This window comes from Myxine glutinosa, chromosome 9 (assembly GCF_964187855.1).
Source record: "Myxine glutinosa chromosome 9, kmMyxGlut1.1, whole genome shotgun sequence".
Lineage (NCBI taxonomy): Eukaryota > Metazoa > Chordata > Myxini > Myxiniformes > Myxinidae > Myxine > Myxine glutinosa.
Window position 1 is genome coordinate 20,247,466 of NC_136269.1, and position 10,498 is coordinate 20,257,963.

General features: G+C 49.3%; 1 protein-coding gene across 1 annotated transcript; it reads right to left on the reverse strand.

The window, feature by feature from the left end:
* Positions 1-3,896: 3,896 nt before the first annotated feature.
* On the reverse strand, positions 3,897-8,815 carry LOC144893593 (uncharacterized). Its single transcript, XM_078784155.1, has 2 exons — positions 8,768-8,815; positions 3,897-8,669 (listed from the first exon to the last, which is right to left on the reverse strand). The coding sequence occupies exon 2, from the start codon at positions 8,562-8,564 to the stop codon at positions 4,251-4,253; it is 4,314 nt and encodes a 1,437-aa protein (XP_078640281.1). The 5' UTR covers positions 8,565-8,669; positions 8,768-8,815; the 3' UTR covers positions 3,897-4,250.
* Positions 8,816-10,498: the final 1,683 nt, after the last annotated feature.

The window sequence follows — 10,498 nt, forward strand, 5'->3', positions numbered from 1 at the left end:
GAACTCACAGCGAGTGGCAGTGGGCTGACCAAGATGGTGGGCCGCCATGTTGGAACCCATCTGTGGATCGGTCCCATCGGCCGATGGGTCTGACCCATCTGTGGATGCACGAGAAATGACAATGCAGACCCATCGGCCGATGGGTCTGCGCCATCTGCGGATGTGTTGTTCACCTTGAAGGAATGTGTTGACAGAATGGTGCTCTTCAATCAGGTACACAGTCATTGGAATTACATGTGGTAGGAATTTAACAGAGATGATTTTTAAATGTTTAACAGATTAAACCACATGTCACGGACTGCTTTATAAACATTTATGACATCAATTGCTTATTTTTAGGTTCAAATAAACATACTCATCCACCATTGATGCATAGGAAACACAGATGGGTTCACCTTCAAGGTGAACAACACATCCGCAGATGGCGCAGACCCATCGGCCGATGGGTCTGCATTGTCATTTCTCGTGCATCCACAGATGGGTCAGACCCATCGGCCGATGGGACCGATCCACAGATGGGTTCCACCAGCCATGCTGTGAAGAGGAACAGGCTGAGATGGTTTGGTCATGTGTTGAGGAAGGATGAAAGTGACTGGTTGAGAAGAGTGATGGAAATTGATGTAGAAGGAAGTAGAGGACGGGGAAGACCGAGAAAGACTTGGCTAAAGATGGTGGAAGAAGAAATGCGGGCAAGGGGGTTAACAAGGAGAGATGCAGAAAATAGGGCAAAATGGAGAAGATTGTCATGGGGACCGCAAGGCTAACCCCCGCTCTAGCAGGGAAAATGGCCTTAAAATGCATGTTGTTGTATGAGCACCTCGTTAATCATCTTCAAAAAGGGTGTTATAACACACCCAAACTCCCAGTTTTCATCATTGCAATCTGTTGGATGCAAAGTTTGGGGCCGCTTGGTTTCATGGTTTTGGAGTTATGGAGGAGACAGACAGACAGACAGGCAGACACTGCCTTTTATTATTATAGATATTGTTGATATAATCGATGAGTTTATTTTATAGCCTGAGTTTGAATGTCGATCCTATTGTTAAAATTAATATTTATTCTAATGATTTTTCTAATGTACATTATTGTTCGATTTTTCTCAAACTTGTCTCAAGGTTTTATTTTTACTCTCACGAGCCCTGGTGTTGGCTTAGCGGTTAGCATGCCGGCTTGGGATCCTAGGATCCTGGGTTCGAATCCCGGTCGATCGCTGAATTAACGCCAGGGGGGTTGACTCAGCCTGTCATCCTTCCGAGGTCGGCAAATTGAGTACCAGCTTGCTGGGATGAATGATCACGGTGTGTACACCGCATCCCTGTGGTAAGAGCGTGACCAAGGGTTGGCGTCAGGAAGGGCATCCGGCCATAAAAACATTGCCTCAAACAGGGAACCATGATTGTCATGGGGCCCGCAAGGCTAACCCCTGCTCCAGCAGGGAAAATGGCCTTAAAACGATCATTCTTCTATTCTTCTTCATCCGTCGCCAAGTCAATGAAAGGGGGCTCTATGGTAGGAGATCCAGGAGGAGCCCACTGCTGAGGGAGAGAGACGTAAGAAAGCCCGACTAGGGTGTGCCAAAACACAACTGAGCAAGCCGAAAATCCTTCTGGGAGAATGTCCTGTTGAGAGACGAGACCAAATTCGAGCTTTTTTGTAAAGCACATCATCTCTATGTTTACAGAAAACAAAATGAAGCCTTCAAAGAATAGAACACCTTCCCTACAGTCAAACATGGAGGAGGTTAATTGATGTTTTGGGGTTGCTGTGCTGCCTCGGGTACATTGAATGTGTGCATGGCATCATGAAATCAGGAGATTACGAAGGCATTTTGGAGCGCAATGTTGAACCCAGTGTCAGAAAGCTGAGTCTCCGTCGAAGGTCATGGGTCTTGCAGCAGGACAATGACCCCAAACACACTTCAAAAAGCACCCAGGAATGGTTCAAGACAAAACGCTGGACTGTTCTGAAGTGGCCAGCAATGGGTCCAGATCTAAATCCCATTTAACACCTGTGGGGATATCTGAAAACAGCAGTTGGGAGAAGGCACCCTTCAAATCTGGGAGAACTGGAGCAGTTTGCATAAGAAGAGTTTGCCAACCTGCCAGTAGAGAGGTGTAGGAAGCTCATTCATGGCTGTAGGAAGCACTTGACTGCAGTTATTTTGTCCAAAGTCTGTGCTACCAAATATTAAGTTGAGGGTTTCAATAATTTTGTCCATGCCATTTCTTTTTATTTTCTGATTTTTAAGGATATATTAAGTTCTGAATCAAAAACAAAGGTTCTGTAATATTAACAGTGAAATAAAGAATTGTGGAGATCAAATACTTTTGTCAAATTCAACTTATTTTTAGGGAAAATCGTGAGTTATTTGAAAAAAGTGCAGGGGTGCCAATATTTTTGGCCACAACTGTATATTTTGGGTCCTATCCTTATGTCCGCATCCTCTGCACGAAAATGACTGGATGAATTTCTTTCATATTTGGCACTGTCGGGCTAGCAGGATAACCCAGGCCCTAGAAGGATACACACTCGACTCTTAGCTGCCTTGCCAAGGGTTGAATGTAGATCCAGCGATAACCTACCATCCTGATGCTTTGCAAGTATGGCGACGCATCAATATATGTGCTGTTCATCAGAAGGACACATTTCCTCCCACTTGTCAGTGGTGTAGGTTAAAGATCCCACGGTGTCTTTCATGAAGAGAAGGTGAATTATCGCTGGCATTCTAAACAAATTTTAAATTGCTGCCCAAATCGTTTTCAGTCGAATACGTCACACCTGACCAGTCGGTTTGTGAAATATTTATAATAAAACATTCCCCAGTTGAAGGTGGGAATATTTTGGCTTCGTAGTAATCTTACTATAATTCACCAAACGTCCGTCTGTCCGTCCGTAAGTCCGTCCGTCCGTTCCCAGGTACCGCAAAAACGGCTGAACCGATCGCAACGATATTTTGGGTGGGTAATTATGGGACCCCCTGGAGTAAAATAGGCTATATTGTTTTTTCCAATTTCAGCTTTGGTCTCCAGCATTTTCAGGTTTGATCTCCCGCATAACGTTATTTTCCCGGGTACCGCACAAACGGCTGCACCGATCGCAACCTGACGAATGAAAACACACAGTTAAAAATAATGACCTTACGGACAAAGACCATTTATAAGGACATGGGTTGAATCCCTCCTTGAGAGAATGCCAACCCCTCCCCGCCATCACGGTCGTCTCTCCAACTCACAATCCCACGAGATATGTGGAAAGCACGACCCAAAACCAATTATCTTCTTTTTGATTCATATATAAACATCATTAAAAGTAAATAATGACTTCGGCCAAAGTTCAAACAACGTGGGTTTCATCTCTACATGAGAGAATTCAACATAGCTATTTGGGCGGTGTATAAGCTAACAGATCGCTGTCTCCATCGATCTTGCCAAGGCCGTAACACCTATCGGTTCAAAATCCTTTTAACTGTTGACTTGGTAGTTTTTACAATGAAGGAGACACGTATTGGGAGTACATACTACATAGCGATTGTGAATGTGACAGCTCTGAGGCGTCTTTTGCTTCGCATCGCAGTGACGGCAAGCACCAACATGGCGGTTGTAAGATTAAAATCTGGCTTCAAGCCCCCTCACCGCCCAAAGCCTTCAACTAGACATATTAACACGCTCCTCCCCCTTCATTCCCGTTCTTCAAAGCAAAGCGGTAAAAATTTGTTGTATCGCCATTATATACTAGTACCCGACTGCAAAGCCGCAATGAGCCGGTGAAGCCAAAGCCTCTTGCCACTATTTTACCCATCACTATGGCATCAGTAGGTTAGGCAGTTGGTAGTAGGTAGGTGTAGTAAGTGTTGTGGAAAACCATTCAGGTCCGCACAACTTTAGTCCAACGGTTTGGTTTAATTGCATTTAGATCATCAGATCATTCCTGTAAGTAGAAATACACAATAAGCATACGATGCGACATCTCATAAAGCCATTCATATCAGTCAATGCAAGCAAGCTAGATATTCTATAAAGGCGTACCATTAACGAGGCTACCGATGTAACATGTCACAAGGGAGAAGTCTCGGAGCACTGACACAGCAACGGGTCTTATAGTCACGCCCCTAGTGGGGACAACAATGACAGCGAGCAGCGAGCATCCCCACCCGGGTTCAGTACGGATACGATTTCACTACATTCACCCCCCGTCAGAATTATACGGCCGCGTGGCTAAAAGCGAGTGAGCGTCAGCATGGGCGCGGAGTATCAGACGGCCCAACCGTAGCGGGCCGGGTGGCGAATTTCTCTGCCAGCACGCGTTCGAAATTCCCCGGGTACGGCGTCTCGTAACCCTGTATCCCCGGTGTCAGAGGCGTCAACAGGGTCGGGTGATGAAGGGGGTAACGCCAAGTCGTCGGACCCGGGCAGTCTCGACGGGGGGAGGGTCGGTGGACTATCGGCGATGGGAGCGTCGGGAGAGGTCATAGTCTCATAGATGGGTTCGACCGGTTCGTCCGATTCCCTACTAAGGTCGTCGACCCCGCAAGGGGCAAGATGACGAACGGAGACAGTAGTCTCACGACCATCAGACGTCATCACACGAGCATGCTCAGGATTAGCCTGGAGAATCTGCACTTTGTCCACAAGGGGGTCGTACTTGCTCGCGCGAACTGCCCGTTTAAGGTAGGCCGGCCCGGGCCCAGCGAGCCAACTGGGCAAAGACCGTATACACCCCGAGCTCCTGGGGTGGTGGAAAAGACGCTCGTGGGGAGTTTGGTTAGTTGCCGTACTCAGGAGTGCCCGGATTGAGTTCAACGCCGCAGGTAGCGACCAAGCCCATTTATCGAGGCCCCGGCCGTGGGTCCGGAGATGGAGCATGACGGCCCTCCAGATAATCCCGTTGAAGCGTTCGATCTGCCCATTAGCCTGGGGTCTATACGGCGTGGTGTAACTAGACGCAACGTTGTTTTGGAGCAGATAGCCGCGCACCTCCTGAGACAAGAAGACTGCACCCCGGTCGGTATGGACATAGGCCGGGTAACCGAACATTGAGAACAAGTTCTGTAAGCAACGCATCACCGTGGCAGCAGTCATGTCCGCGCACATATAAGCAAAGGGGAATCGTGAGTACTCATCAACGATAGTGAGCAGATAGCGAGAGCCGCTCGACACCGGCAAAGGGCCCTTGAAATCCATCGCCAAGCGTTCCCACGGGCGTGTAGCCTTCACCAGAGTCCCCATAGGGGGGTTATAGAAACGCGGTTTGATTTCCGCGCAGATAGCGCAGTCGCGACAGATACGGCGGATATCGTCAATCGAGTAAGGGAGATTCCCACTCCGCACGAAATGAGCGAAACGCGTTACGCCGGGATGGCCCGCAGTAGCATGCAGCACCCGTAGGCCCTCCAACGAGGTGATACCAGCACATGTAGTGGGGCGCGATAAGGCATCGGCGGCCTGGTTATCCTTCCCTGGGCGATATTTGATGGTGTAACAGAAGTCGGCGAGTTCGATACGCCAGCGAGTGATTTTCTCGTTCTTAATGCGCTGGGCGTGTAAGGTGTCGTACATGAACGCAACGCTTTGCTGGTCCGTGATGATTTGGAAGCTCCGCCCGAGTAGGTACGGGCGCCATCGCCGAATAGACTCGACGATCGCATACGCTTCCTTTTCAACGGACGAGTGCCGCCGCTCAGCGGAGGTAAGAGTCCGTGAAAAGAAAGCCACGGGACGTCCCCCTTGGGAGAGGGTCGCCGCGATGGCCTGATCCGAGGCGTCACTTTCGAGGACGAACGAGCCGCTCTCGTCGATGGTTGCTACGGCGGCTCGGGCGATGTCGGTCTTAAGACCTTCAAAGGCCGTCAATGCGGCCGAACTCAGGGGAAAAGTGTCGCAGGCCACAAGGGGGCGAAGTTTCGCGGAGAAATTTTGCACCCATTTGGAGTAATGGGCGAACAGCCCAAGGGCGCGTTTCAGGGACGCCCGATCGCAGGGAGGGGCCATGTCGAGCAAAGGTCGCAGACGTTCCTTATCCGGAGAGACAGAGCCATGGGTCACGGTGTACCCCAGAAGATCTATGGTGCGTAGGGAGTATCGGCACTTATCCTCATTCATAGTTAAGTGATACCGTTGCGCGACCTCAAGGAAGCGCTTCAGATTAGCGTCATGGTGCCCTTGGTCATATCCACAAACCGTAAGATTATCGAGGTAGACGAAAACATCGGTTAAGTGCTCCCGCGCAACGAGGTCATCCATGGCCCTCTGGAAACAAGCGACCCCGTTCGTCACCCCAAAGGGCAATCGTGTGAATTGGTACAACCGCTGCCCCGACTCGAAAGCGGTATAGATACGATCCGCCCTAGAGATAGGGATCTGGTGGTACGCACTACGGAGATCGAGAGTACTATAGACCGAATACTGGGACACCTGTTGCACTAGCGCGTCCATCCCCGGAAGGGGGTAGGCATCCAGCTGTGTAAAGCGGTTAATCGTTTGGGAATAGTCGATCACCATGCGTTTGCGATGGGCCTCACTGCGCACCACTAAGACCTGGGCACGCCACGGCGACCTACTAGGTTCTATGATGCCGTCTTTCAAGAGCTGAGTCGTTTCGTCCGCAATGAATTGCATGTCCGCGCGAGAGTAGCGTCTCGTTTTTACCGCGACAGGGGTACAGTCGGAGGTTAGATTGGGGAACAGTGAAAGCGGACGGACGTCCATTTGCGCTAGGGCGCACACCGTTAGCGCGTCGTCCGCCCCCACAACAAGAGTGTCAGGCCCACCGAACTCCATTACCAGACGTCCATGCAGCTTAAGAAAATCGTGTCCTAGCAGAATATCAGCACATAATGCGGGTAAAACCATAAGGTGTACATCAGGGAAAACCCGTCCCTTTAGCACTAGTTTCAATCGGCATTCCCCTTTTGTGCTAAGCCGGAGTCCCTGGGAAGCCATGAAGATCCGTCTCGTAGACCGCCCGATCCGCCATCCATGCCTGAGCACAAGTCGCTGGTCGATAAAACTATCCGTAGATCCGGTGTCCACCAAGGCCTGAACACAATGGCCCTCAACCATAAGGGGAATAAGGGCTTGAGCCAGGCCAGACGAGGCAGCTGGGAGCGGGACTGAGCCCCCCGAATGGGTCGGACCAGCCTCGCGGGTGGATCCTACACCAGCAGCAGTTTTGCGATCGTGGCCGGAGTCTGCGTTGACCATGGGGAATCCATTATCGTCATCAGAGGGCTTTCCCCAGCATTCCGGTGTTTCGCGATTCAAAATCCGACGAGAAAAGGCCTCCGTAGTATTTGGCATCGCCTTTTGACACTCCTGGCAGATAAAGGCTTCCGTTGTAGCCGAAATCGCCTTTTTCGTTTGGTCGCTTTGACAAAAGGCTTCCGTAGTATTCGAAATCGCCTTTTTCGTTTGGTCGCTTTGACAAAAGGCTTCCGTAGTAGTATTCGAAATCGCCTTTTTCGTTTGGTCGCTTTGACAAAAGGCTTCCGTAGTATTCGAAAGCTGTTTCTTCCCTTGCGTGGCTCGAGGTTTGGCCAAGGACGCGGCCTTTGTCCCCGATGGAGAATGAGACGGTGGTGGCTGTCCGGTGGCGCCAGTCAAGGTTGTCTGCGCGCCCAGCGGGCCGCAGAGAGGGGCCCTCCCCTTCGAAGTCGGGTAAGGCGCTGGGCTCGTGGGTTCTGCTACAAGCCCGTTCAAGGTTGCCGCGCCTGCGCGACCGCGGCTGCGCGAGTCGAAGGGCCGCGAGCCGCGTGCCGATTTCTTGCACACTTTCGCGTAATGTCCCTTTAGCGAGCACAAATGGCAAATAGCGTCACGTGCCGGACACACGACTCGGGCATGACGAGGCCCTCCACAAAAAAAACATGCGGCCCCGCGCAAGGCCTTGGGTCTGCTGGTCGTAACGGCAGCTGTCAGGGTAGGGTCATCCTCCGGAGCATCCCGGAGTTCAGCAGGCGGATCCACGTCCTCGTCAGTGGTACTCTCCGGCCGGGCGTGTAGTGAGGTGCCCGCCAAAAGGCGCGTGCGATCATAGGCGTTCGATTGCATCCGCGCTTCGGTATACACCGTCGCTTGCTCAACCGCCGTAGCGAAGGTCAGGTCGGTCTTCTCCAAGAGTTTGAGACGTAGTTCCTGGGAGGAGACCCCTGCTATGAAGGCATCTAAAAGTCGATCATCTTTAGCCTGCTCGGGAGTCCGTGGCTCCTTGGCGCTGTCCAGCATGAGCTGCCGGAGCTCCTGGGCGTAATGATCCATAGGCTCGTTGGGCTGCTGCCGCCGCGTCTGCAGCAAATAACGCGCATACACAGGGCTTTTTTCTTTTATATAAAGCCGCTTGAGCTCCGCGATGGTAAGATCATACGTCGTGCATTGAGCGACCGCGTGGTAGACCCGGTAGTCGATTTTTGAGTGTAATATTGCCAGCTTCGCGGCAGGCGTCGGAGCGGTCTCAGGCTCATCAAAGAGATGCTCCAGTTGTCGGAGCCAGTGCTTGAGTTGCAAGCCTCCGTCCGTGGCTTGTGGGTCGGCGCTGAAAATGGACACCGTCAACGTCTTGTTGCCAGCCATGTCAGCAGATCTTAAATGCAATTAAGTGTTGTGGAAAACCATTCAGGTCCGCACAACTTTAGTCCAACGGTTTGGTTTAATTGCATTTAGATCATCAGATCATTCCTGTAAGTAGAAATACACAATAAGCATACGATGCGACATCTCATAAAGCCATTCATATCAGTCAATGCAAGCAAGCTAGATATTCTATAAAGGCGTACCATTAACGAGGCTACCGATGTAACATGTCACAAGGGAGAAGTCTCGGAGCACTGACACAGCAACGGGTCTTATAGTCACGCCCCTAGTGGGGACAACAATGACAGCGAGCAGCGAGCATCCCCACCCGGGTTCAGTACGGATACGATTTCACTACAGTAGGTACCGTACCTAGTTCAAAAACACCATTTGCATTCTGGATGAGATTAAAATTTATAAAATTTCCTTCTTGATTAATTCGGTGAATTCCATCTCAACTTCAGATATTTCCGGCCGTGAAAAACTATCCGCTACGGCCGCGAGATTTCTAAAAAATAATTCTTCATCAATTTTAGAATATTTGACTTTTTTGAAATTTTTTTTTTTAACTTTTTTTTTTTTTTAACTAAAAATATTTCAAAAATACTGAATATTTTCAGCCTCCGAAACGCGGTAATAAACGTTTTTGAAATATTTTTTCAAATGCTCGAATCTCATTGGTTCCGGTGGTTGGTGACGATTTTCGTTGAAGATAACCAGGGCCCGGTGAACGAGGTTGGTCTTAAAGTATTTTAATTACAAATTAGAGGTGCATAAGATGGTGAATCAAAAAAAGACGGGTGAAACAAACTCCTATTGAACTTTTCTCAAATTTTTATGCATACTTCCGCATCCGCAAGATGGCGGCCTCCATTGAGTGATTTGGTGCGTCAAAGCTTGGAATTCTCAGAGGATCCAGCAAAATCTGGTTTGTCAACATAATACGTACGCGTTCATTCACAACACCGGCTTCCCCAGCTACTAGTACCCTACTGCAAAGCCGCAATGAGCCGGCGAAGCCAAAGCCTCTTGCCACTATTTTACCCATCACGATGGCATCAGTAGGTTAGGTAGTTGGTAGTAGGTACCGTACATGGTAAGACTTGGTAAATGAGAAGAGCAGACAGTCCTCCCCAATACCTACATACAATAAATGTCACAAGAAGCTTAAGGAAGTAACTATACGATGTGCTAGCTTAAGGCCTATTTTAAGAAAATTTAACTGGGCTTAACATACGTTTTCACAGTATGTGTGTCGTCTTCTAACTTCAGTCGCTGTCAGGACTGGTTCTCTCCGGGCACTGCGGCTTCCTCCACCAGAAGAAGTTAGCTTGCAGTAAGATCAGTGCCGACAGGTCAGACGATAGCGCCGTTTCAACAGCAATGTGTGACTGTCGTTAATCAAACCGAGCTCTCTTTCTTTATGTAAACCGCTTATACCGGTAGGTGCAGGACAACATCATAAATCAGACAAACCTACTGAGCATGGGAGCATGGGATTGAAGCCTAATTCGGCTTTCCAGGTCTACCACTAAAGAAGAGAAAAATTTCGAAAATGGCCCAGAGTGGTTTACTTTCCAATTACGTTTCGTGAGAACATTGTTTTTTTATCGCGAAAAGAAGGTGATAGACGCTGATAGTGACCTGTAAGTACTCTTGAACATCCTCAACAACACATATATGCTGGTGCGAGCACTCAAAGGTCTTTATACGCTTTAGAGAAATTTAGCAGTGTACAGTTAAAGTGTAGACTTAAACTGGTAATTGAAACAGTGTAGATTGTACCCTGGTGAATGAGCAGGAGTCACATGACACTTTCTCACGAATTAGCTTGGGTACCCAAGACTTGGGTACATTTATGTCGTGGTTAAGCATAAACGTCGTCCTTCATGCCACATCTGATAGGTCAGTGTGGCGATGAAGAATGGAGGCGA